The following is a 26378-nucleotide window of genomic DNA, read 5'->3' on the forward strand; positions in this document are numbered from 1 at the left end:
CTTTATTTATTTTTTTATTGTAATAAGTTTATATGAGATTTGACCTTAATAATTTTCTGTTAGTAATATTTATATGAATTTGGTTTCCTTTAGGCTTTCAGAATTAGGTAGAATTTTCTGACTTCACAGAGCTTCTATTTGTTGTTTTTAATGTAGCATTCAAAAGATGATGGTACATGTTCCCTGAGATTTCTTGGGTCTTTTCTCCTTCCCCATTTTGGTCTGGACTTTTCTCTTTCTTTTATTTTTCTGTCCTGCTCTGTTTTGATTTTATTCCAGCAGTTTGTTTTCAATATGGGGCCTGTTCTAGAAGATCATCCTGGTGGATCAGTTTTGAAAGCTCATACAGACTAAATTGTTTAAACCTTTTCCCATCTTCTATCATGGACCCCTTGTCCTATCTGATGTTTAAGCTGCCATATATGTTAGTTCACCCTTGCAACCTATGTGGAGGTTGAAGCAGCAGGAGGATTACCAGTTCTAGGCCAGCCTGGGCAATTTAGTAAGATTCTGTCTCAAAATAAAAAGGGATGAGGATGTAGTTCAGTGGTAGAAACCTTACTTAGCATGCACAAGACCCTAGGTTAATCTCTAGTTACTAAAACAAATGTGCAGGCGAGCACACAGACAGAAACCCTCTAGTTTTTCTTCAAATTGGCCTACATGTACTTTCTGGTGAGTGCCCATTTGCTCCCTTTAGTGTTATTTTGTTTGTGAGCTTGTATCTTTTTCCTGTTGGTCTCTCTGAGTGTTGGTGATTTGTCTCTTCCCACTTGCTTTTGGGGTCTGAGAGGTTTTCTTATTAGTATTGTATATAGGATTTTAGTGTTGGCTGTCTCGTTGCTCTGTGTTTTTCTGTGGGATTTGAGTAAATTAAGATATATTCAATCACTACCATCTTCCCAGAATCCTTCTATTAGTTTTGATGTCCCCAGTATCTTCTCTAGTCCCCTTTTTCCTTCCTCAGAGGGAATCATCATAGTTTTGTGCTTATTATTCATTTGCTTTTCTATGTAGCTTTAGCAATGTTTATATCTCAAAACAATATAATTTTTGAAATTTTATAAATGGAATCATATATGTTTTTCTGTAACTTGCTGTTTTTTGTTCAACCTCTATTCCTGAAATTCATTTTTATTGTGTGTGGTTGTAATTTATCAATTTTCACCGTTGTATAGCATAACAGAATTATCACATCATAATCTTTCCTTTTCTCTACTGACAGTTGTTTCTACTTTTTTCCTATCATAAACAGTATTTCTAAGAAAATTCATACATATTTACTGGTGTACATATGTAAGATTTTCTCTTCGCATATGCTTAAGAGTAATATTCAATTATAGGGAAAATGATTCTTAAACTGTATTATATGATGCCAGATCATTTCCCAAAACCGTTATATTAATTTACATTCTCACTGCATTGCACCCAACCTAAGAACTGGACTCTACCAGTAATTTTTATACATTTATACATTTTCTTCCTCTGTCCTGTCTTCTAATTTTTCACAGATAACCTCTACCCTAATGGTTGTATTTATCTTACCTTTTAGAAAAATTTATATTATATTGGTGAATAAATAATAGTATGTGGGGAGCCATTCTCACACGTGACTGGGCAACTCCCGGTTTGGGTCTGAGGCGCTCTGGCTAAACTGTGTCGGAGCTTTCCCGGCCCTCTCCTGGTGCAAGAGCCTGTCCGTGTGGGGGTGTGACTGACCACTGACCCCGGGGACCAGTCACTGACCCAGACCTTCATTGGATGGAATTCTCCCTTGAATTTCTTGTTCCCCAATAAAAGGCTACTCCCTGGCGTGCTCCCTCTCTCTCCTGCTAGCCCTGAGTAATCCTTGCTGCCCTACCGGGTGGTTCGAGGTATGAACCAGAGGGAGAGCCGTCTGGGACCTGGTCATAGAAAAAGGTAACTGAGTCTGTGTGTTTATTTCGATCTCACTAGTTAACTTTTATGCCAAGAACCTCATTAATGAAACCAGTGCGCTGGACGCATGGTGGAATAGTATTTTTAGTTTTGTTTGTTTGAGGCCCTATTTTTTTTTTCACATTTTAAAAATCCTTTTAATTAGTTGATGAAAATTTGGGTTATTTGAGGCACTATTTTAATTAATTTATTTTTTGTGGTTCTGGGATTGAACCCAGGGCATTATAACATGCTAAACACACACTATAGCATTGAGCTATGTAAGCCCCTAGCACCTGAACCCATTTTAAAATGGAATATCATACTGACTATAGTTTCCTGGGCATTAATTTTTCACTTGATATTATATTACTAAGATTCATCCGTATGTTTTTGTGTGTAGCCATAGTGCATTCCTTCCCATTGCTGTTTAATCCATTATATTGATACCTATATTTATTTTATTGTTGATGAGCATTTTATTGGTTCCAGTTGTTTTGTTGTGCATTACAAAACCACAGTAATGATAGTAATTTATATATCATTTATTATGTCCTAGACACTCTTCTTAGTGCTTTATATTTACTATCTCATTTAAACCTCACATGAATCTTGTGAGGTAAGTATTGTTTCACTCTTCACAGATCATATAACTGAGGCATGAGGCATAAGGCATGCAGAGTTAATAACTTACCCAAGGGATTGCAGATACTAAGTGATTGGAACCTAGGGTATCTATCTAGTTCTTTGTGCTTTGTTCATGCAATGTATTCCTTTTTTTTTTTCCCCCCCAAGTACTGGGGATTGAACCCAGGGCACTCTACCACTGAGCCCCTTCCTCCCTTTAAAATTTTGAGAGGGTCTTGCCAGGTTTCTGAGGCTGGTCTTGAACTTTCAATCCTCCTGTTGCAGTCTCCAAAGTAGATGGGATTGTAGGAGTGTGCCACCACACCTGACAATATTGCATCCTATTCTGCAAATAGGAATCTTTTCTTTGTCCTCATAGACCTTTACATATAAAAAAGGTTCTGATTTAAAGACATATAGTATATGTTACTATTTTCTCCTTTAAAGTTTTAATATTTAGAATAAATATATAGTCTTTGCTTCATTTAATTTTTCTTATTTCTTTATTTTTGGTATTCGGTATCGAACCACTGAGTCACATCCCCAGCCCTTCTTATTTTTAATTTGAGACCACATCTATATAAATTGCTTAGGGACTCACTAAGTTGCTGAGGCTGACCTCAAACTTGCGATCCTCCTGCCTCAGCCTCCTGAGTCACTGAGATTACAGGCATGTGCCACTGTGCCCAACTACTTCATTTAATTTTAATTTGAAAATTAAAATGATGTTTGGAGTGTAAATTCTAGCAAGTAAGGTCATCTTTAGTATCATAGTGCACACATCTGGAGATTAGCACCATCTACTGGCATACAGAAACACTAACTTGGTTATGTCATAATTATTGGTTAGAAAGATTTTTCTTTTTTTAAATTTTTTTTTTAGTTGTAGTTGGAACACAATACCTTTATTTTATTTATTTAGTTTTATGTAGTGCTGAGGATCGAACCTAGTGCCTCCCACGTGCTAGGCAAGTGCTCTACCGCTGAGCCATAACCCCAGCCTATAGATGGAGTTTTCTTTTTGAAAATCTGCTTCTGAGGAAGCAAATATTTTATAATTTTCCTACGTATTGATTTTTATTCCCCAGGGTTTTTTTTTTTTTTACCTTGAACTTAAATTCCCAAGTGTAACTTATTGTATGTTGCATATTATACAGTTGCATAGCTAAAATTACATTTAGACAAGCTGTCATTGGGTAAGTCTTTTTTCAAAGCACATATATAAAATAATTTATTAGAGTAATAAGAACAAGAGGAAACTATTGTATTGAACCAACATTAATTATATTTATTTAGTGTTCTGTTTTGGTTTAGTTAAGTGATAATATCTTTGTAGAGGAATGGAATTGATAGTACAGAATTCTCAGTGACTAACCTTGGGAAATTTTACTCCCATCTTTCTTACTTTAAGTGGTTTAGCTTTCATTTGTTGGTGGTGTAGGATTTTATTTGTATCTTGTTTTTGGACTAATTTCTATCCTTGGTCATTTTTCTTTCTTTATCAGTTTAATCCATGAGACTTAAAAATGTGTGAGAAATCCATTATTGTCAATCATTTTTCTCTTTTTTCTGTTATGTTTTCTTTAGGCACTTTTAGAAGTTAAATGTATCTGAGATGTTATAAGGAGGGACATGTGATTACTTAATGAGTGTTAGTTGAGTGATTCATTAAAGGAATTTAAAAAAATCTAATTTATGTTACAGAGTAGGAATAGTTGTTTTAGAGATTCAGTGTTTCTGATATGTTTATTTATAAGTCTTCTGAACAAAATAAATGATCTTTTGCTCTGTGGCTATTTAGCACTCAAGGAGGGTGTTTTTTTGTTTGTTTGTTTAATGTGTTAGCTTATTGTAGGTATTCACATATTTAGGAATATCTGATTAAGGACTTACTAATTCAGAAATAGAAATAATTATAAAATCTTGAATATGAAAAGTCCAAGATTACTCTTGTAATAGCATAAGTTTTTAACTCATGTTAAAGATAGACTTAGTGAAGGGATTGAGAAATGGGGTCATTTGTACTATTGTTTTTGTTATTCCTTTCAGTATTTTACCTTTGAATTTAATTTCTGTTAAAGTGAAAACTAATTTTTTCTAATTCTAATGTATAATTTTATTTTATTAAAACATATACAATGTCTTTATACTCTAGAAAAATGAATTGGAGAAAAGGGCATTTGGTAATTGAGAAAGGGTTGCACTCAATCCCCAGTAACTTCTTTCCTGTGCCTCTTTGTGAACAACATAAATCTATACAAAGATAGGTGATAGCTCAAAAGCAAGCAGGGTTGTTAATATTTTAAGAACAATTCACCTCTGGTGAATTATTTTTTAAATTTCACTTGTCCTAAGCATCTGTTCAAATAATGTCAGAAATTTTTACTAGAAAAAAAACGACTTATTTTCTCTTCATTTCTAAAACATGATTGGTTAAAACTAAGCATGTTCAACTAAATTTTAAAAACCAGGCTTATATTCTTTCAGTTGTATGAAAAAGTGTTCTTTAACAGCCTTGCTTGACATTGTGTAATTAGAGCAGTCTTCACCCCTAAAAGTGGTTATGCTTTTGCTTAATTTTGTTAGTTGATTCAATACTTCCAGAAAATAGGCACAAATTAGGAACTCAGTAGATACTTCATCCATTTATGGAGTATTCACAAGGTCATGACTTTTTTTTTTTTTTTTTGGTATTAGGGATTGAACTCAGGTGACAACCGCTGAGCCACACCCCCAGCCCTGTTTTGTATTTTATTTAGAGACAGGATCTCACTGAGTTGCTTAGCACCTCACTTTTTGCTGAGGCTGGCTTTGAACTTGCAGTCCTCCTGACTCAGCTTCCCTAGCTGCTGGAATTACAGGTGTATGTCACCGCACCCAGCTGATCATGACATTTTGACATGTGATTTAAAAGATTGACCTTCCTATACAGTATGTGCTTTTCTTGGATTCCTATTCTAAGTTTACATGGATAATTCCATTTATTGTGTTATGCCATATTGTTAGTACTGATAGAGTTTTGTTTCTGTTCTTCTGATTCTGTGCACATATTAAAATATTTAAATTTTAATTTCAGGTATATTATATTTTTTTGCCCTTGGGACCTTATTTCCCAGGGCTATTCATTCTTACCTGTTCAACTTCTGGCTGCGGGAATGAAGGAAGTGACCAGAACTTGGAAAATAATAGGTGGAATCACACATGCTAATAGCTATTACAAAAATGGCTGGTTAGTCATGATAGCTATTGGATGGGCCCAAGGTAATATTAACAATATGTGTTCATAGGTATTCTCTTATTGATGTACCATAATTATGGGGATGGCATACTTTTATTAACAGTCTTTTTGGAGGTAGAAACTTTGTTTCTGTTGGCTAGCAAAATTATTTAAAAACTAGTACTTTTCACTAGTACTAGTTCATCAGCCATTATTTTGAGCCTAACTGTTATATAAAATTTTTATGATTTTGATTTCATTTTTATCTTTGATTTATGAACCAGAGACATTTATGTTAATTATTTTAACATAAATAAAACAAGTTTACTTAAGAAATTATGTAGCTCTTTCTGTGTTCTTTTCCTCCAATTTGAATTACTGGAAATAGTAAATATGATTGGTTATAGATTCATGTTCATGCATCAGTTGCTTTTATTGTTGCTTTCTGTAGGAATTGAATGAATTTCTCTAATAACTTGTTATAGTATACTGTACCTAAAACTAATTATATCAGGAGAGTAAATGGTAAAACATATGATTTTATTTTTTAGGTCTGAAACAAACCTCTAGCCATACCTCTGTGCTTGAGACCCCAAATTTAAGCTTAAGTGAAGTAAAATAGACAATTGCCGTGCTGGTGAAAGGGGAGAATTGCAGATGTTTCAGTATCCTAAGCTTACAAAGCAATTTTTTTCTTTCTTCCAAGATTTCTGTTTGGGAATCCTCTTGGATTTTAAATCAGGTGGTAGAATTAGGGCTCTCCTCAAATATTCTTAAGAAAGTTACTAAATAATCTTGTTTATTTTTTAATTTTTATTTTTAGGTGCAGGTGGTATCATTATCACAAATTTTGAACAGTTACTAAAAGGAGATTGGAAACCAGAAGGTAATGAATGGCTGAAGATGTCCTAGTAAGTTGGTATATATTTTACTGAGATCTGGATTTTGTTCTTAGATCTTTTTTTTTTTTTTTTTAGTTGTAGTATTGAACACAATATTTTTATGTTATTTGTTTACTTTTATGTGGTTCTGAGGATCGAACCCAGGGCCTCACACATGCGAGGCAAGCACTTTGCCACTGAGCCACAGCCTCAGCCCCGTTCTTAGATCTTTTTAACAACATTTTTAGAACTCCCAAGTGTAATGAAATATAGCTGAAAAAATAAATGGTAATGACAATGGAAAGAAAACCCCCCAATTTTATTCTTTCTAAAAGTTTTCTCTCTCAAATGAAGTTTTAAAATAAATATTGATTCACTTCTCTGAGGATTTATCCCCTTAAAAAACAAAAAATAAAACAAAACAAAAACCTTCAGATTATCATAGAATTATGGGAAGAGTATATACTTATGAAGAGAGATCTACTTAGAGGCAGAGTTCTCTGGATGGAAATGAATCAATTATAGGCTCTTGGCATTTTCATTAGTGACTGTGACATCGCACACATTTCAGTTTATACATAGCTCTAGTAGTAAAATGTCAAAATTAATGGGAAAATAAATTAGTACATTATCATAAGATCCTGAGAGTGGTTTTAAAAATTACAGGTGAGTTTAAGTATCAAAGTAAGAAAAAGATTAGCAAAAAAAACCACTGTATATTTGTGTAATGCAAACTGTAGGTCACATCTGTTTAGAGAAAAGAATCTAATCATTAGATGTTTTCTAAAGACAACAACTCAAATCTTATAAATAAGTCATAGGTATATACCTGGTGCACCTGAAAATGAAATGGAAAATATAGTTATTATTCACACAGGTTGAGAAAGAGAAGACTTTAGGAATAGTGGCCATAATAAGCTGCTCTTACTGTTGATTTTTGTAAGCTCATTTTCTAATTAATGGATTAAATATAAAGATCACAAGCATTATGAATGAGGTAGTATTTTTGAGTGAACCAGTAAATTCCAGGATATTCAACTTGGAAAGTACCCTTTAAAGCTTATAAGAGGTAGTTTGAACATAATATATTCCAAAGTAAAGCCTTAGAGAATAGTGTATAAAATCAGTGTTTTAGAATAAGTGGAACTGAAAACAGAATCCAAAGCTATTTTCTGAGGCTTTATCCTATCAGGTGCTCTGTAGACACTTCTAAAAACATATATGTTATCACTAATACTCTCAATAAACCTAAAAAGCAGGTATTATTTCTACTTCATGGATTAGAAAACTAAGGCTCAGAGATATTAGAAGACTTGCTTATTGCTACCTAGGTATTTAGAATGTTTTTCTTTTCTTTCTTTCCTTTTTAAATTGTGCATTTCTTAATTTTTTAATTAAGCTAAAACTTTATATTGAGTAAACTGCATCCATTTAAAGAATATAATTTTTGTTGAGTTTAAACAGAAATATATAATAAAGGAATAGTGATCACTATCAAGAATATTTCCATTAATCCACAAATTTCCTTTTGTCCCTTTGCATTCCATCTCTCCCTCCATTCTTGATTATAGACAGAAATCTGTTTTTTTTCTAGAATTTTATGTAAATGGATTTTGTATATTCTTTTGGATCTAACTTCTTTCTTTCATCATAGCAATTTTGAGGTTCAACATGTGGATGAGCTGGTTTCTTCCTTTTTGTGCTATATTTTATTTTATGGAGCAATCACATTTTATTTTATCTGTTGATGGACATTTGGGTTGATTCCAGTTTCGACCATTGTGAGCAAAAGTTCCTTCAACATTTGTATGTGAATCATTGTGTGAACACATTCTCATTTTATTTATGTAAACATATTAGGGAATGGCTGAGTTGTATAGTAGGTGTACATTTAACTTTTTAAAAACCATTGCCCATTTTCCCAAAATGTCTTAAGAGTTCTAGTTGCTCCATATTATTGCCAAGCCTTGGGATTGTCAGTCTTTTTATTTTTAGAAATTATAGTGAGTACATTTCTCATTGTGATTTTAGTTAGTATTTCCCTGTGGACTATGTTGAACATCTTTTCATATGCTTATTGGCCATTTTATGTCTGTTTTGAGAAGTATCTGTATATACCTTTTCCTACTGTTATGATTAGATTGTTTGTCTTATTATATTTTTTAATTTTTTTTTTTTTGTTTCTGGACCTTTATTTTATTTATTTATTTTTATGTGGTGTTAAGGATCAAACCCAGTACCTCACTAGTGCTAGGCTAGTGGTCTACCACTGAACTACAATCCCAGCCCTTGTTATATTCTTTATATATTCTGAATACCATTTCTTTTTTTAATTCTAATTTGTTATGTATGACAGCAGTATGCATTACAATTCATATTACACATAAAATGCCATTTCTTTGATGTGTGTTTATAGACTTTTGGTACAGATCAGTTTATCAATTTTTTAATACTTTCATATTCTGAGTTGTCTTTGCCTATCCAGAATTGCAAAGTTATTATTCTAATGGTTTCAAGAAATTTCTACTCTTAGCTTTTATAGTTAAGTCTATGATCTATTTCAAGTTTAATTTTTGTATAAATAGTATTGTGTAGGATTTGATATTTATTTTTCCCTTCTATATGCAGTTGTTTTGGCACCATTTCTTGAGAAGACTTTCCTTTTGCCCATTTAGTGCCTTGTTAACCCTTGTTTTTTTATCCCCCATAATCAAGTGATCACATATTTGTGGCTCTGTTTCTGGACTTTCTTCTGTTTTACTGATGTAAAAGTCCCCTAATGCCCAAACCCCACTATGGTATGGGAGTTTTCAGTTTTAATATCTTTTGGAACCTATATGCTGTTTTCCATACTTTGTTATACTAGTTTTAATTCCTACTATAGTGTGAAAGGTTCCATTTTCTTCATACCTTTATCAGCATTTCTTGTCTTTTGTCTTTTTGATAATAGCTACCCTCATGGGTGTGAGTTGGTATCTCACAGTAGTTTAATTTGCATTTCATTGATGATTAGTAATGTTGGCTATTTTTATGTCCTTTGGAGAAATATTAAGTTCCTTTGCTTCCTTTTTAAACCTGGTTATATATTTTCTTGCTGTTAGATTGTATGGTTTCTTAATAAATTCTGGATATTAACCATGTATCATATACTAGGTTTAAATATTCTCCTAGTCTGTGGTTTGCCCTTTCACTTTATTATTTATTTGTTTATTTATTTATTTATTTTAAAGAGAGAGAGTGAGAGAGAGAGAGAGAGAGAGAGAATTTTTTTTTAATATTTATATTTTTTTAGTTTTCGGTGGGCACAACATCTTTGTTTGTATGTGGTGTTGAGGATCGAACCCGGGCCACACGCATGCCAGGCGAGTACGCTACCGCTTGAGCCACATCCCTAGCCCTGCCCTTTCACTTTATTGGTTGTTTCCTTTGTTGCACAGAAGCTTTTTAACTTGATAGAGTCCTGTTTATTTATTTGTTTTTGCTTTTGTAGCTTGAGATTTTGATATGGTATTCAAAAAGTCATTCCAAGGCAGTGGCATACTCTCAGCCTATACAGGTTGCATGACAAAATTAGATTCATGTTACCAAAGTAATTCTTAGAAAAGTGAGCAGGAGGCATCACAGTACCGGACCTTAAATTATAACTCAGAGTGATAGTAATAAAACTGGCATGGTATTGGCACCAAAACCAATGGTACAGAATAGAAGACAAAGAGAAACCCATGTAAATACAGTTATTTTATACTGGACAAAGGCTCCATAAACATGCTTTGGAGAAAAGATAGCCTCTTCAACAAATGGTGCTGGGAAAACTGGATATCTGTGTGTATCAAAATGAAACTAAACCCCTTTCTCTGACCCTGCACAAAACTCAACTCAGAGTGTATCAAGGACTTATGCATTAGATCAGAGACCCTGCAGCTACTAGAAGAAGATAAAGTAGGTCCAGATGTCTACCATGTTGGCCTCAGAACTGAATTCCTCAACAAAACTTTTAAAGAGTAAAAAGTAAAATCAAGAATCAATAAATGGGTTGGTATCAAACTAAAAAGCTTCTTCACAGCAAGGAAACAATCAAGAATGTGAAGAGAGAGCCTAAGGAATGGGGGTAAGTCTTTGCCACCTTCACCTAAATAGAACATTAATCTCTAGGATATACAAAAAACAAAAAACAAAACAAAACAAAAACCCCCCAAAACAAAAAACTTAACATTGTAAAAAGAAATAACCCAGTCAATAAATGGACAAAGGAACTGAACAGGTACTTCACAGAAGAAATATGATCAAGCCAACAAATATATGGAAAAATGTTCAGCTTTTCTAGCAATTAGAGAAATGCAAATTAAAACTACACTGAGATTTCATCTCACTTCAGTCAGAATGGCATTTATCAAGAGTACAAGTAACAATAAATATTGGGGAGGAAGTGGGGAAAAATGTACACTCATACATTGCTGGTGGAACTGCAGATTGGTACAACCACTCTGGAAAGCAGTATGGAGATACTTCAGAAAGCTTGGAATGGAACTACCATTTGACCCAGTTATCCCACTCCTTGGCATATACCCAAAGGACTTACAATCAGCATAATATATATATATATATATATATATATATATATATATATATATATATATATATATATGAATGTTTATAGCAGCTCAGTTCACAATAGCTAAGCTATGGAACCAACCTAGGTGCCCTTCAACAAATGAATGGATAAAGAATGTGGTATATATACACAATGGAATAAATGGAATATTACTCAGCTATAAAGAAGAATGAAATTATGGCATTTTTCCATAAGAGATGGAACTGAAATCTATCATGCAAGCAACATAAGCCAGTCCCTAAAAACCAAAGGCTGAATGTTCTCTTTGATATGCACATGCTAACACGAAGGAATAGGAAGGACAGTAGGATATATCAGACATAACTTTCCTAACTTCATATGTGAATACATGATCACTGTAACTCCACAACCACAGGAATGGGAAATATACTCCATGTGTCTATAATATGTCAAAATACAGTCCACTATTGTGTATATCTAAAAAGAACAAATAAAATATTTAAAAACTTAGATTCATGCTTAGGAAGATTTTCTCTAGTAAGAAAAAATTTTTTCTCTGGTCAAGGGTTTAATTGGACAGTCTTTTACTAGTGTTGAAGGGATTAGGCATGTGATTCATGGGTAAATTTCAGCCATCATAGCCGAAGCCCAGGAATAGAGAGGAGATTATTCAAGAAAGATTTGTGGAGGAAGGATTCGCTTGACTAATGGCATGGATCCCAGGAAACCCAGAGAGTGTTAGAAATGTTAAATTAGCAGATATACTGCCAGCTTGGACTGCAAGAACAGAGACAGGATGAAATGAAAGAAGATTATCAAACTCATGGAATTCCTTAGGTGAAAAATAGGCTGATAAAACTGCGCAGCTACAGAAGTGTGCTGCCCTCTAAAGGAAAAGGAATAATGACTTCATGGTGGGGACTGTGCCCCAGAGGCCTGAGTCTAGCCCTACAGTCTGGAGTCAGAGGTGCAGAAACCAAAGACATGAGTGTAGAGATTAGAGCTGCAGATTCAGGACAGTGTATCCAGCCATAGAGGATTATCCCCAAGCCTTGAAACCTAATGGAATTGCCCTGCTGAATTTTGAAATTGCTTGGTACCAATGATATATTTATTTTATTCTCTTCCTTTTGGAATGAGAATGTCTGTAACTATTACCCAGTACCTGTTCCACCATTGTGGAACTAGAAAACTTGTTTTTAGTTTTACAGGAAATTAATATATATATTACAATTTTCTAATACATCCTGAGTTTCCTGACAAATCTCATACTTTGATTTAAAATGGAATTTCCCCTAATTCTAACCCTTCTCCAGTGTCCTGCTCCAGTTTAGTATCTATAAAATCATTATTCTTCAAATTCAACCTTCAAGAGAATGTAATCCAAAATGGAAGATGTGTATGCCAAGGCCATACCTGTAATGACCCACTTTGGTACAGAAACCAAATTAGTAGAAATGAATAGTTGAAAAATAACTTGAAGACAAATCTCATTTCATTTGTTTTTATCTTATCCTTTTAGAATTTCAGTTTTATGTACAGTTTATAATAAAATTATGTATGTATGCATACTTTTATAAATTAAGAAACATATTAGGGAACATCTAAAACATAAAGACCTATAGGGATATAAAATAAAAACTTAGAGATCACTGTTTTAAAATATGTTACTCAGTATATTGGTAAGTGAATTCCAAATCCTGTTGCCTAAACTTACTCCTATTTTGAACTTAATCTTTAGTGTATAATAATTAAATAACCTATTTAAAAAAATAAAGTGACTTATAGGGATCTTTAAATTTGTCATGTTGCAATATGGCATTCTGAGAGCGTATCATTTATCTTTATGGTAAGCATAGAGAAGCTAGATAATGATCTATTACTGAGGTATACTTTAAATAATGTGGCGGGTATATAATATCAAAGTAATGTTGCTTATTTGATCCATTAGTAACTCATTGTAGACTTACAGTTTCAGCATTAAGATATTAGCAAAAGCTAATATGATGTGTTGGAGTTGGCTCATATTGTTTTATGGAGCCAGTTGTGTATATCTCTTTTTCATTGCATGCAGCAGCCTGAAATTAGCTATGTGGGAGTATGTACATCATGGAAATAGGCAAACACTACAAATTGGGGGTGAATTTCCCTCCTCTCACCGTCTCCTCTCCTACTGCCACATCCCTCAGCTTGTTTAGCACTGAAGGTTTTTCAATACTAATTCCAAATCATGCTATGAAACATGAGACTTTCAGCTCCTTTTTGGAACAATGTTATATGTTCAAAGTATGTTTTAGAAATGTTGCATTATGGAAATATACTCACCTTTTAGAAAGCCATGACGTACATAGACATTTCTGAAATCTTTGATACTTTATACTGTGAAGAAAGGTATTTAATTTTGTATGACTTAGCATTTCCAGAACTCTTAAGTAAATTCACAAATCTCATTTTGTGTTAATATCTGTTAGTAGCTCATTAAAAAATGTTGTACAGGGGCTGGGGATGTGGCTCAAGTGGTAGTGTGCTCGCCTGGCATGCGTGCGGCCTGGGTTTGATCCTCAGCACCACATACAAACAAAGATGTTGTGTCCGCCGAAAACTAAAAAATAAATATTTAAAAAGAAATGTTGTACAGTGTACTCTTTGAGAAAGATATAGTTTATTAATTATCTATGATTACATTTTTATTAACTACTGTCTTAAAATATGTTTTATTTTCAGCCCTTCCAAGGTAACCCTGCTGGGGTCCCTTATCTTCACATTTCAGCACACCAAGCATCTGACCATATCAAAGCATAATCTTATGTTCCTTTATACCATCTTTCTTGTGACCACAAAGGTAAGAGTTCTAGGTATCTGTAAATTAGTATTACAAATCCCATCTAACCTTTCCCCTGTGATAGAATTCTACATACTGACCCAGTAACAAGAATATTTCTATTTTATTGTATTAAAATATGAAAAGGTGAATTTGAGATATTTTATTCAGCACATCCATGAGTTTCCAAAACAGCTTGTCTGTGATTCCTCATTTGCTTTTTGCCAAGGATGTCTGGAAACATGAGCAGACAATCTGGTATGATATATTAAAAGCCAGTGAGTAATGGAAATAGCCAAGGCTGATCAGAGACTGCAAAGGTAGTGCTGCCTCATTTTTTTCAAGTGAGGTGCACGGTAGATGTTAGAATTTCTTTAAGCTCTAAAATGTCAAGATTTTACATTAGGACATATTTATGGTCACTCACTTCTGTTGTTATTTTGAGAATTGGAGATAATTCACGTCATTCTGTCACTGTGTCTGACATGTTTTGAGTTTCTTTTACAGCTGTATCATAAGGCTAATTCTGATTGTTCTTATCATTATTTGGTATTGTTTCCTATTCACAAATAGATAATTTTAGAATATTATTATTTAAGCCTAGATAAATTTTATGACTAGCTCTATTTAAGATCAGATATTTTTTATTAAGAACTCACTACATGATTCTCAAAAGGAAAGCAGAATCATATAAATTTATGTCTTAGATAAGTCACCATAGAGGTCATTTATTTTTATTTTGTGGTGTCTTCAGTGGGAGTTGTCTGTGGCTTAATTTAGGGTCTCCAAATATCCGAATATCCCTTCACTTGTGCTCTCCTCTTCCAGTCCTCAAATTTTGAGCCACATGTATTTTTTAAACAGCTTTATTGAAATATATTTTACATACCTTACAATTCAAATATTTAAAGTATAAGTTGAATGGGTTTTAGTATGTTGGCAGATTTGTGCAGTTATCATCATTGTCATTATTAGAATATTTTTGTTACCCCCACAAGAAACCTTGTGCTCATTGGCAGTTGCTTCACATTTTCCCCAACACTTGTAACCGTAGGTCATTTTATTTATCCACTCATTTATTGATAGACATTTTGGTTGTGACTCTTAGAGTACATATAATGAGTTATGAACATGCAAGTAAAAGTTTTTGGAAAGACATGTGGTTTATTTCTTGTGGGTATATCATCTAGGAATATATTGTTAGATCATATAGTAATTCTGTGTTTAACTTCTTGAGGAACTTACAGGGTGTTTTTCCAAAGCATGGCCATCATTTTGCATTCTCACCAGTAATAGATGAGCTCCAATTTTACATATCCCACCAGCATGTGTTATTATCTGTTTCTTTTATTCCAGCCATCCTACAGGGTGGAAGTGGTATCTCATTGTGCTTTTGATTTACATTTCCCTGTTAACTAATGATGCTGAGCATTTTTTTCTTGTGCTGGTTGGCAGTTTTTATATCTTCTTTGGTAAAATGTCTGTTCAGATCATTTTCCCACTTTTAATTGTGTTATTTGTCTTTTTAATGTTGAGTTGTAAGAATCCTTTATGTACTGTGGATATTAAACTATTTGGTGTAGATCTCAAATGTCCCCTTTGGGACTTTTGGGACTTAGGGACCTTTGGGAATTTGGCCTTGTGTTGAAGGCTTGTTCACCAGCTTCTGATTGTATTGGGAGAAAGTGGGACCTTTAGGAAGCAGAGCCTTGTAGAAGTCCTTTAAGGGGGAGATATTTGGACTCCAGCCCTTACTCTCTCTTGTTGCTTCCTGATTGCCATGGGGTGAACAGACCTCTTCTGCCACCTGCTATCTGCCAGGATGTTCTGCCTGTTCATAAGCCCAAAGGCAACAGGGCCGAGTGATATGGAAGGAAACATTTGCAACTGAGCCAAACTAAGTTTTCCTCCTTATGAGTAGTTTATATCCTCATTTTTGTCACAGCAACTGAGAATTGACTTAGTCATAAACCCTTTTGAGAATTATGATTTCTAGATTTTTTTTTCCTCATTCTGAGCTTTCTTTTCACTTGATAGTGTCTTTGGAAGCACAAGTTTTAAAAATTTTGATTAAGTCCAGTTTAGCTATTCCTTTGTTTTGTGTGCTTCTCATGTTGTATCTAAGAAACCATTGTGAAATCCAAGGTCATGAAGATTTATCTTTTGTTTTTTTTCCTCAGAGTATTATCATTTTTGCTTTATCTTTAGGTCTATGATCCTTCTAGAGTGAGTTTTGTATATGGTATGAGGATGAGTCCAACTTTATTCTTTCACATTTAGATATCTACTTATCCCAGTGCTTTTTATTGAAAAGACAATATTTTCTCTCATTAAATTATCTTTGCAACCTTGTAAAAATCAGCTGACGGTGAATTTGAGAGTTTATTTCCAGACTTTTCACTTTTATTCCATTCATATGTATGCCTAGTCTTATTCTGTTTTCCTAATACCTTATATTGTAGCTTTGTAGTTAGTTTTGAAATCAAGAAGAGTAAGTTCTCTGAGTTTTTTCTTCTTTTTTGGGATTGTTTTTGACTATTCTGGGTCATTTGAATTTCCATATGAGTTTTGGTATAAACTTGACAGTTTCTGCAAAGAAACCATTTCATATTTTGATAGGGATTGCTTTAAATCTGTAAAAGAAACATTGCTTTAAATCAATGTTAAGTCTTCCAATCCATCAACACAAGATTTATTTCCACTTATTTAGGTCATTTTTAAGTTTTTTCAAGGACTGAAAACACTAAATGTTTTATTTTTTTCATATATATATATATATATATATATATATATATATATTTTTTTTTTTTTTTTTTAGTTGTCAATGGACCTTTATTTTATTTATTTATATGTGGTGCTGAGAGTCAAACCAGGTGTTTCATACATTCTAGACATGTGCTCTACCACTGAGCTACAGCTCCGGCCTGATCTTAATGTTTTCAATGTTAAATTCATACACTTTTTTGTTAAATTTATTCCTAAGTATTTTATTATTTTTGATTTATAGCAAATGGAATTGTTTTTTAAATTTTATTTTCAGGTTACTCATTATAAACATGTAGAAATAAAATTCCTTTTTTTTTTTTTTTTTTGGTTCTGGGGATTGAAACTCAGTGGCACTTGACTGCTGAGCCATATCCCAAGCCCTTTTTTTGTATTTTATTTAGAGATAAGATCTTGCTGAGTTGCTTAGGGCCTAAGTTGCTGAGGATGTCTTTGAACTTCTGATCCTCCTGCCTCAGCCTCCTGAGCTTCTGGGTTCTCAGGTATGTGCCACTGCGCCTGGCTTACAGTTGCTTTGTATATTTTATCTTGAGACCTGTAATCTTGCTGAACACATTTATTACCTCAAGTAGCTTTTGAGATTATTTTTACTTGTTAGTTTTGTTGGTTGGTTGATTGGTTTTGGTGTTTATTCTTTAGGATTTTTTTATATTTAGGGATGTGTCCACAGAGATAGTTTTTACATTTTTCCGTCTGATCTTTAGGGATTTAGGGATGTATCCACAGAGATAATTTTTACATTTTTCCCTCTGATCTTCATGTCTTGCCCAGTTGCCCTGGCTAGAACCTCAAGTTCATTGTTGAATAGAAATGGAGAGACTGAACATTCTTGTCTTGTTCCTGATCTTTAGGAGAAAGCTTTCAGTCTGTTTCTTACGAAGTATGATATTAGCTGTGAGTTTTTTATAGATCAGGTTAAGGGAGTTAGTTCTTTCTTAGTTTGTTGATGTTTTTTCTTTTATCATGAAGGAATGTTGGGACCTGTACAGTTTCTGAGAGTTCTAACTTTAAAGAAAATGAATGTTTACTATGGGCTTGATAAGAATAAGTAGTACACTAAACTATTACATTTTTTGAATTAGAGGATCAGTTTTTGTTCAAGATCTAATTGGTAGAATAAAAATGATAGTTTTTCTTAGAATTGTTGCTAGACATATAGCTCTTTATTATAATAGCTGAACTTAAACACAGTATCTTAATGTGATAATTTAAAAGATATTTTAAATTAGAAAAACAGGGAACACTGAATTTTTCTTATAATATTCCCTAACATTTTCCTGATTAGAAATATATCCATTAATTTTCAAGTAACTCATCCATTTGCCCTAATTTTATGAAAAATTATACTGGTTTTAAAATGGCTTGTAATTTAAGAGCTTCTGAGCAGCTACTAAGTGAACAGTGTCTCAGTTTTTAAAAAAGATATTAAGAAAGGAATATTCAGAAAAAAAATTTTACTTTTTATTTTTTCCTTTACAATTTATATAGTCAGAAAAATTTGATAGTATTTTAGTTATTGTTTTGGCATATAAATAGATGGTAATAAATTCTCAGAGAAAATATCTCCCTCAAAGTATGATGGGCACACACAAATAAGTGTAATATATGTATAAAAATAGTGATTTTTTTTAAAGACACAAATTGGTGTGAATATACTTTATATACAACCAGAGATGAAAAATTGTGCTCTCTCTATATAATAAGAATTACTATGCATTCCGCTGTCATATATAAATAAAAAAATTGACACTTAAAAAAAAATAATGATTTTTATGGGAGAAACAAAATAAATGACCCTTAGCATTACTCAGCCTCTGTTATCTATTCTCATCTTAACTCAATTGAAGCAGCTCTGTGTTAAGCCTTAAGTAGTCTCTGTCTTCACAGTTCACCTTGTCCCTCAGCCAAGGATTTGCAGAACCATCCTATATAGATATCTGGAGTCTCTTCTCCCAATCCATCTGCCTGCCTTGCTTCCTCCTCTCTGGCACCTGCTCTGCAGATTCCATTCCCTTTGGCTGCAGTTGAACATGTCTCTGCTGCCTCAACTTTAGTCTAGGTTCTTTGTTCTCTGGTTGAGAAGTTGTCCTCAGGTAATAATGGGGTAAATGTGGAGATGACTTCATGTATTGCCCTTTTCTTATGGATCAGGCTTACACTATCTCTTGTCCAATGCCTGATAATAATTTTCTTATGTATTTTGTCAAGTTTGTTTTTTCACATCTGGAGGGGCTAGTCTAGAATCGAATATCTGGCATAGCAAAGGAGGAGGAATTTCATTCATTCATTCTTGTTCAGTCTTGTTTATCTGTGTTTTGTTAATCTTTTCAGAAGACTGACTTTTGGTTTTATTGTTCCTTTTACACTGTTTTAATCACTGCATCTCATGTCATATGTTTTGACTTGTTTTTAATTGTCATTTAGTTTAAATTCCTACTGATTTACATTAGTTTCTTCTTTGACATGAAAATGTTTACAGCTATGTTTTGAAATTTCCAAGCATTAAAAATATCTGTTCTTAAGTGATTTCTGCTTTACATTTTGAACAGTATATATGTGTGATCTATGTGTTATTCTTTGGAATTTTGTTGAAACTTCATTTCTGTACTAGTATTGATGAGATTTTGTAATTACTTTTTATTTGTATGAAAAGTAAGTATATTCTTTATTTTGGAGGAATAGAAATCATATATTTGTATATACATATGCTTGTTCATTGTGATCCAACTATAGAATATAATTGTTAATTTTCTTCTTGCTTCATTTATTCTCTTTTTTATTGAGAGAATTATGTTAAGTACCTCCATTTTGTGTTGCTCTCTTTCTTGTATTCTTCCTCTGCTCCTTCCTGTCTTTCTTTTCACCCAGAACTTAAGCAAGCCTGAATATTGATTAAATATGGGGTCCCATTTTCATTCAAGGAGGACTCAATTCTACATTTGTAGATCTCTCTAGTCCTTTGTGATTATTAAAACTTAAGCATCAGGGAAAGAAATATATGCAAAAGACTATTGGCATAGGAAAAGCACTTGAGTATTGAAATCATACAGACCTTTGTTGGAATTTAAGCTTCACAATTTTGAGCAAGTAATCTATGTTTTTCAAACTAGGGCTTTCCATACCCCAAGCTATATATGAGTTTTGGCATTGTCTTTACAAAGTCATGTAAATATGATGCATTTTGTACCAGTGATTGATCTCAATGGTAATTAATTTTAAACATTAAAATAAGTTAAGCAGGAATAGGATAAAATTCACATAAATTTTATTTTATTTTATTTTTTTATTGGTTATTCAAAACATTACAAAACTCTTGACATATCATATTTCATACATTCGATTCAAGTGGGTTATTAACTCCCATTTTTACCCCAAATACAGATTGCAGAATCACATCGATTACACATCCACATTTTTACATAATGTCATATTAGTAACTGTTGTATTCTGCTACCTTTCCTATCCTCTGCTATCCCCGCTCCCCTCCCCTCCCATCTTCTCTCCCTGCCCCATCTGTTGTAATTTAATTCTTTCCCTTGTTTTTTTTTCCCTTCCCCCTCACAACCTCTTATATGTAATTTTGTATAACAATGAGGGTCTCCTTCCATTTCCATGCAATTTCCCTTTTCTCTCCCTTTCCCTCCCACCTCATGTCTCTGTTTAATGTTAATCTTTTCCTCCTGCTCTTCCTCCCTGCTCTGTTCTTAGTTGCTCTCATTATATCAAAGAAGACATTTGGCATTTGTTTTTTAGGGATTGGCTAGCTTCACTTAGCATAATCTGCTCTAATGCCATCCATTTCCCTGCAAATTCCATGATTTTGTCATTTTTTAGTGCTGCTTAATACTCCATTGTGTGTAAATGCCACATTTTTTTTTTTTATCCATTCATCTATTGAAGGGCATCTGGGTTGGTTCCACAGTCTAGCTATTGTGAGTTGTGCTGCTATGAACATCGATGTGGCAGTATCCCTGTAGTACGCTCTTTTAAGGTCTTCAGGGAATAGTCTGAGAAGGGCAATAGCTGGGTCAAATGGTGGTTCCATTCCCAGCTTTCCCAGGAATCTCCATACTGCTTTCCAAATTGGCCGCACCAATTTGCAGTCCCACCAGCAATGTACAAGTGTACCCTTTTCCCTACATCCTCTCCAGCACTTGTTGTTGTTTGACTTCATAATGGCTGCTAATCTTACTGGAGTGAGATGGTATCTTAGGGTGGTTTTGATTTGCATTTCTCTGACTGCTAGAGATGGTGAGCATTTTTTATGTATTTGTTGATTGATTGTATGTCGTCCTCTGAGAAGTGTCTGTTCAGGTCTTTGGCCCATTTGTTGATTGGGTTATTTGTTATCTTATTATTGAATTTTTTGAGTTCTTTGTATACTCTGGATATTAGGGCTCTATCTGAAGTGTGAGGAGTAGAAATTTGTTCCCAGGATGTAGGCTCCCTATTTACCTCTCTTATTGTTTCTCTTGCTGAGAAAAAACTTTTTAGTTTGAGTAAGTCCCATTTGTTGATTCTATTTATTAACTCTTGTGCTATGGGTGTCCTATTAAGGAATTTGGAGCCCAACCCCACAATACGTAGATCGGAGCCAACTTTTTCTTCTATCAGGTGCAGAGTCTCTGATTTGATATCAAGCTCTTTGATCCATTTTGAGTTAACGTTTGTGCATGGCGAGAGAAAGGGATTCAGTTTCATTTTGTTGCATATGGATTTCCAGTTTTCCCAGCACCATTTGTTGAAGATGCTATCCTTCCTCCATTGCATGCTTTTAGCCCCTTTATCAAATATAAGAAAGTTGTAATTTTGTGGATTGGTCTTTGTGTCCTCTATTCTGTACCATTGGTCCACCCGCCTGTTTTGGAGCCAGTACTATGCTGTTTTTGTTACTATTGCTCTGTAGTACAGTTTGAAATCTGGTATCGCTATACCTCCTGATTCACACTTCCTTCTTAGAATTGCTTTTGCTATTCTGGGTCTTTTGTTTTTTCCATATGAATTTCATGATTGCTTTATCTATTTCTATAAGAAATGCCATTGGGATTTTGATTGGCATTGCATTAAACCTATAGAGAACTTTTGGTAATATCACCATTTTGATGATGTTAGTTCTTCCTATCCATGAACAGGGTATATTTTTCCATCTTCTAAGGTCTTCTTCTATTTCTCTCTTTAGGGTTCTGTAGTTTTCATTGTATAAATCCTTCACCTCTTTTGTTAGGTTGATTCCCAAGTATTTTATTTTTTTTGAGGATATTGTGAATGGGGTGGTTGTCCTCATTTCCATTTCAGAGGATTTGTCGCTGATATACAGGAATGCCTTTGATTTTTGCGTGTTGATTTTATATCCTGCCACTTTGCTGAATTCACTTATTAGCTCTAGTAGTTTCTTTGTAGACCCTTTTGGGTCTGTTAGATATAGTATCATATCATCCGCAAATAGTGATAATTTAAGTTCTTCTTTTCCTAATTTTATGCCTTTAATTTCTTTTGTCTAATTGCTCTGGCTAGTATTTCGAGGACTAAATTGAATAGAAGTGGTGAGAGAGGGCATCCCTGTCTTGTTCCAGATTTTAGAGGGAATGCCTTCAGTTTTTCTCCATTCAGAATGATGCTAGCCTGAGGCTTAGCATATACAGCTTTTACAACGTTGAAGTAAGTTCCTGTTATCCCTAGTTTTTCTAGTGTTTTGAACATAAAGGGATGCTGAACTTTGTGGAATGCTTTTTCTGCATCTATCAAGATGATCATGTGGTTCTTATGGTTAAGTCTATCGATGTGGTGAATAACTTTTATTGATTTCCGTATATTGAACCAGCCTTGCATCCCAGGGATGAATCCTACTTGATCATGGTGCACAATTTTTTTTGATATGTTTTTGTATTCGACTCGCCAGGATTTTATTGAGGATTTTTGCATCTAAGTTCATTAGAGATATTGGACTGTAGTTTTCTTTCTTTGAAGTGTCTTTGTCTGGTTTCGGGATCAGGGTGATGTTGGCTTCATAGAATGAATTTGGAAGAGCTTCTTCTTTTTCTATTTCTTGAAATAACTTGAAAAGTATTGGTATTAATTCTTCTTTGAAGGTTTTGTAAAACTCTGCTGTATATCCATCCGGTCCAGGGCTTTTCTTGGTTGGTAGTCTTTTGATGGCTTCTTCTAGTTCCTCCTTTGTTATTGGTCTGTTTAAATTGTGTGTATCTTCCTGACTCAATCTGGGCAAATCATATGACTTAAGAAATTTATCGATATCTTCGCTATCTTCTATTTTATTGGAATATAGGGTTTCAAAATAATTTCTAATTATCTTCTGTATTTCTGTAGTGTCCGTTGTGGTATTGCCTTTTTCATCCCATATGTTAGTAATTTGAGCTCTCTCTCTTCTTCTCTTCGTTAGCATGGCTAAGGGTCTGTCGATCTTATTTATTTTTTCAAAGAACCAACTTTTAGTTTTATCAATTTTTTCAATGTTTTTTTTTGTTTCAATTTCGTTGATTTCCGCTCTGATTTTAATTATTTCTTGCCTTCTACTACATTTGCTGTTGTTTTGCTCTTCCTTTTCTAGGGTTTTGAGATGAAGTGTGAGATCATTTATTTGTTGGTTTTTTCTTTTTTTGAGGAATGAACTCCAGGAAATGAATTTCCCTCTTAAAACTGCTTTCATTGTGTCCCATAGATTCCGATATGTTGTGTCTGTATTTTCATTTATCTCCAAGAATTTTTTGATTTCCTCCTTTATGTCTTCTGTAACCCATTCATCGTTCAGTAACATATTGTTCATTTTTCCGGTGATGCAGGATTTTTCCTTCCTTCTTTTATCATTGATTTCTAGTTTCATTCCATTATGATCAGATAAGATGCATGGTATTATCTCCACACCTTTATATTTACTAAGAGTTGCCTTATGGCATAATATGTGGTCTATCTTTGAGAAGGATCCATGTGCTGCTGAGAAGAACGTGTATCCACTTGATGATGGTTGATATATTCTATATATGTCGGTTAAGTCTAGGTTATTGATTATGTTCTTGAGTTCTATAGTTTCTGTATTCAGCTTTTGTCTGGAGGATCTATCCAATGGAGAGAGCGGTGTGTTGAAGTCACCCATAATTATTGTGTTGTGGTCTATTTGACTCTTGAACTTGAGGAGAGTTTGTTTTATGAACGTTGCAGCACCGTTGTTTGGTGTATAAATATTGATAATTGTTATGTCTTGTTGGTGGATGGTTCCTTTTAACAGTATATAGTGTCCTTCTTTATCCTTTTGATTAACTTAGGTTTGAAGTTGATTTTATTCCATATGAGTATGGCCACTCCTGCTTGCTTCCGAGGACCATGTGAGTGGTATGATTTTTCCCAACCTTTCACCTTCAGCCTGTGTATGTCTTTTCCTATCATATGAGTCTCCTGAAGGCAGCATATTGTTGGATTTGTTTTTTTAATCCAGGTTACTAGCCTATGTCTCTTTATTGGTGAATTTAAGCCATTAACGTTTAAGGTTACTAGTGATATATGGTTTGTACTTCCCGTCATGCTTGTTTATTTATTTATTTTAATATGGCTAGTTTTTCCTTTTTGGTTATTTCTTTTTCCTTCCCTTTACTGAGTTACCTCCCCCTGTTGGTTTTGGGTGCTGTTTTTCAATTCCTCTTCTTGTAGTGTTTTGCTCAAAATGCCTTGCAGTGCTGGTTTTCTGGCTGTGGATTCTTTTAACTTTTGTTTATCGTGAAATATTTTAATTTCATTGTCAAATCTGAAGCTTAATTTTGCTGGATACAGTATTCTTGGTTGGAATCCATTATTTTTCAGCGTTTGAAATACGTTGTTCCAGGATCTTCTCGCTTTCAACGTCTGTGATGAAATATCAGCCGTTAACCTAATTGGTTTACCCCTGAATGTAATCTGCCTCCCTTCTCTCGTAGCTTTTAATATTCTCTCCTTGTTCTGTATGTTGGATATCTTCATAATTATGTGTCTTGGAGTTGGTCTATTACGGTTTTGAATGTTTGGGGTCCTGTAGGCTTCCAGGATTTGGTAATCCATTCCATCTTTCATATCTGGGAAGTTTTCTAGGATTATTTCATTCAATAGATTGTTCATTCCTTTGGTTTGAACCTCTATACCTTCTTCTATCCCAATGACTCTCAAGTTTGTTTTTTTTATGACATCCCATATCTCTTGGATAGATTGCTCGTGAATTTTTAAGCATCCTTTCTGTGTTGACTATATTCTTTTCAAGTTGATAAACTTTGTCTTCATTATCTGATGTTCTGACTTCTACTTGATCTAGTCTATTTGTAATATTCTCGTTTGAGTTTTTAATTTGGTTTATGGCTTCCTGCATTTCTTGGATTACTGTTTGATTTTTTTTTTTTAAATCTCTATCTCCTGGTAGAGCTTGTTCTTTGCCATTTGAATTTGCTTATTTAATTCGTTTTCAAAATATACTTTCATTATTTGGACTTGCTGTCTAATGTCTTCTCTAAGATTCTGTTCCATCTGAGTTAGGTATGCCTTGAGTTCTTTCTCCATTTTTCTGATGCCTCTAGGTTCTCCTGTGTATTTAAGTTGTCCTGCATTGTTTGTAATCCTTTTTTCCCTTGTTTTTTCATGGTGCTCAAGTTACTTTCCAACTCTGTTTGACTGCTGTGTTTCTGTTTTCTCCTTTAAATTTGTTTTGGTTTTTATAGTTCCACTATCTCTCCTTTGTGTTAGGAGACAATGTTTAGAGATGTTGGATTTAATTGTGATTTAAAGTAAATTCATTAGTTTCATTAAAGGCCTTCAGATTTTGATGGCATATAGAGAATTGAGGTTTGGACTTAGGATTTTATGTTAAGGTCGGGCGATTTGATGGTATGGAGGTTAGTATATGTTAGCTTCTTTGGGGGGTTGCTCAAATGTAGGCGGATATTAACGAGAGAATAGACAGGAGTACTTGGGGGTAGTTAAGGGCTTAGGCGGACTATAGACCTATTTGTAGTATTCATCTATTTGCATTTAGTAAGTTATACGTAATCTGGGTGTTCATGCTTAAGAGGAAAGATGGGGAAAAGGTAAGGACGCAAACCAAGAAAGAGAGAGGGAGAGAAGAAAGAAAGAAAAGAATAGAAAGAAAAGAAATGATAAAAAAATAATAAAATGCAGTAAAATAAAAATTACAATTGAAAGAAAAAAAATAATTAAAAAAATTTAAAATTAAAGAATTAAAAAAATGAAACAAGAAAAAAAAAAAAAGCACTGTTAGGCTTCTATTTTCTTCACTTCCAGTGGGTGGTGCTGTGCCTTCCGGGCCAAGATTTTGCCCTCTGGCTGTAGGATACAATCCGTGTGAGGCCGCTTCCCCCGCCCCCCCCCCCCTGTGTCTCACAAACACCTGTTAGCTTAGGTTTATTCCTGGCTTCTAGTCCCATGACTTCTCCTGCTAGCCAGGCCTTCCCTAGTGTGATGCCTCTCGGCAGTTCAAACTATACTCTGGGCCTGCAGTTTGCTGGGTGTGGAGCGTGGCTATTGGGAACCGGCACCTTATTGTTTGATTCCTTCCGTTTGCCACTC

General features: G+C 34.0%; 1 protein-coding gene across 1 annotated transcript in view; it reads left to right on the plus strand.

Annotated features, from left to right (window-relative positions):
• Positions 1 to 26378, plus strand: part of Tmem38b (transmembrane protein 38B) — a 60081-nt gene that overhangs the window by 25346 nt on the left and 8357 nt on the right. The window contains exons 3-5 of the mRNA XM_046452019.2: positions 5621 to 5805; positions 6585 to 6672; positions 13940 to 14057. Coding sequence (XP_046307975.1) covers positions 5621 to 5805; positions 6585 to 6672; positions 13940 to 14057 — 391 coding nt within the window. The remainder of the gene's footprint in view (positions 1 to 5620; positions 5806 to 6584; positions 6673 to 13939; positions 14058 to 26378) is intronic.

Source organism: Marmota monax, unplaced genomic scaffold (assembly GCF_021218885.2).
Source record: "Marmota monax isolate L192 unplaced genomic scaffold, Marmota_monax_Labrador192_F-V1.1 WCK01_AAM20220418_F8-fsc00020, whole genome shotgun sequence".
In the NCBI taxonomy this organism is placed as follows: Eukaryota; Metazoa; Chordata; class Mammalia; order Rodentia; family Sciuridae; genus Marmota; species Marmota monax.